The sequence below is a fragment of the Manihot esculenta genome, chromosome 8, assembly GCF_001659605.2.
Source record: "Manihot esculenta cultivar AM560-2 chromosome 8, M.esculenta_v8, whole genome shotgun sequence".
Classification (NCBI taxonomy): Eukaryota; Viridiplantae; Streptophyta; class Magnoliopsida; order Malpighiales; family Euphorbiaceae; genus Manihot; species Manihot esculenta.
This window is the reverse complement of record NC_035168.2, coordinates 25,740,313-25,742,267: the sequence shown is the minus strand read 5'-3', so window position 1 is coordinate 25,742,267 and position 1,955 is coordinate 25,740,313. Positions and strand designations below refer to the sequence as shown.

Below are 1,955 nucleotides of genomic sequence, written 5' to 3'. Positions count from 1 at the left end.
TTTATTGGTATTAAAATTACTCAGGATCTTAAACTCGAAGACGTCCGAGCCAATTATATAAAAGAAATTAAAAGGAAAACTGAAAATCCTACATAGTATGTCAATAAATTTTACTGAGGTGTAATTTAAACTTATATGTTAGTCAATATTGAAAAAATAAAAGAAAATTTGGTTTTCAATAGAAAATTAAGATCTATAACCCAAATTTAAAAAAAAAAAAAAAAAGAAAAGAATAATACTATAAATTAAAACCGTGTCCAAATTGATTTCCTTTTTCCATCAAACCTTCTCCTGAACAGGATGTTTCGTTTACTACACAGTGGACTGTGTTAGACCTACCAGAGGAGACCAAGTAGTTACAGTAAGACAAAGAAGGTAGGGTACCCACCAAGTCTACACATCTTCTCTTAGCAATCATGTAAAGACTTTATCTTCTCCCTTCTTCTCTTTCTCATGCTTGCTGCAAAATCCTGTATCTTGTTGAAACTTTTAAGAGTCAATCTCTTGATATAGTAGCTTTATGGAGCAAGCACAGTTCTGGATGTGGACAAAGCGAAAACAGAGTTCCAGTTCTCATATCCAAGCTTCAACTCGCTCATCATATGATGATTCATGGGAAGAACAAGCTTTTGCAGAAGACGCAGCTGGACCTTTAGGAGGCTGTATATGGCCTCCAAGATCTTATTCTTGCAGCTTTTGTAGAAGAGAATTCAGGTCTGCTCAAGCTCTTGGGGGTCACATGAATGTTCATAGAAGGGATAGAGCTAGACTAAAAGAATCTCCAGGTCCCCATAATGAACTTCTTCATCATGACCATCAAAACAATCACAATCTCTTTCAAAATCAATATTCATCTCTGGGTTTTCAATGCCCATCTCAGATTTGTACCTTGGTTTACAGCCCTAACCCTAATACTGATCCTGGTGTAATCGCATCGCCATCTTCAACTTCTAAGCTTTCAATTACATCCACTCAAGGGAATTGTACTGAAAAGAACTTTTTCCCTTCTTTTTCTTCTTCTGCTTTCAAAGAAGAACCTGACAGGAAGAACCCCAGATCTTCACCTCCATCATGGCCGAACTCTCCTAAGGACAGATGTTACAGCATCTCAGATCCCAGGAAAGAAGGAGACAAGAATTCAAGAATCGTAGAATCAGGATGTAGAGCTAAGATAGATTATGTCAAAACTGATCTGTCAGTGAGCTTGAATTTGGTTTTTCGACGAGCTTGCCCAGCCATATCATCAGACGGTGATGAGGAGGAGGATGCTGTCTGCAAAAGAAGGAAGACAAGGCCATCATCATTACCTTTCTTGATGAAGTCGAATTCAGTTGATAAACATCATATCCAGTCCGAGGTAATTGAAATTAGCCCTTGCTCTATAGAGGAATTGGATCTTGAACTCAGGCTTGGCGACAGGCCTAAGGTAAAGTAGTTGCAGAACTCAAGCACCATCGACATATAATTATATATTTTACTTGTCTCGTCTTCTTTACATTTTGCTTAATTCCCTCTTTTCTTGCTTTGAGTTTATGGCATCTCGTAGTGCTCATGAATTCACAAGGTGCATGTAACAATAATAACAAGAAAAGTATGACAGGAAATCAAGAAAGGTTCATCTATATATCTTCACACTCTTTGTTATTGATCGTAACTGTTGGCAACATCGATCATTACTAAAATTTTAGTATCCGTTGGAAGCTAATCAGCAATAGTTTCGAGAATTTCTATGTCTTTTGTCTTCATTTTTTAAAGAATCTGTAACAGAATATAAGTGTTGTAATAAGAAAAACATAAGAAATCAAAGAAATAGGATTTGTCTGTCTTATTTTTAGTCTTCTTGCCAACTTCAATCAGTAGAAAAAAATTCCCTAGTTCGTCTGTTCAAGTCTAACGCTTGACAAAGAGAACTACTTTTTCTGTCTGCTGCTGTAAAGTGCTTAACATTAACAATT

The 1,955-nt window shown here is 36.4% G+C and overlaps 1 protein-coding gene across 1 annotated transcript; it reads left to right on the top strand.

The window, feature by feature from the left end:
• Nucleotides 1-302: 302 nt before the first annotated feature.
• Nucleotides 303-1,650, top strand: LOC110620676 (zinc finger protein 10). Its single transcript, XM_021764490.2, has one exon. It carries the CDS (start codon nt 521-523, stop codon nt 1,433-1,435), a length of 915 nt encoding a protein of 304 aa, XP_021620182.1. The 5' UTR covers nt 303-520; the 3' UTR covers nt 1,436-1,650.
• The last annotated feature ends 305 nt before the right edge of the window (nt 1,651-1,955 follow it).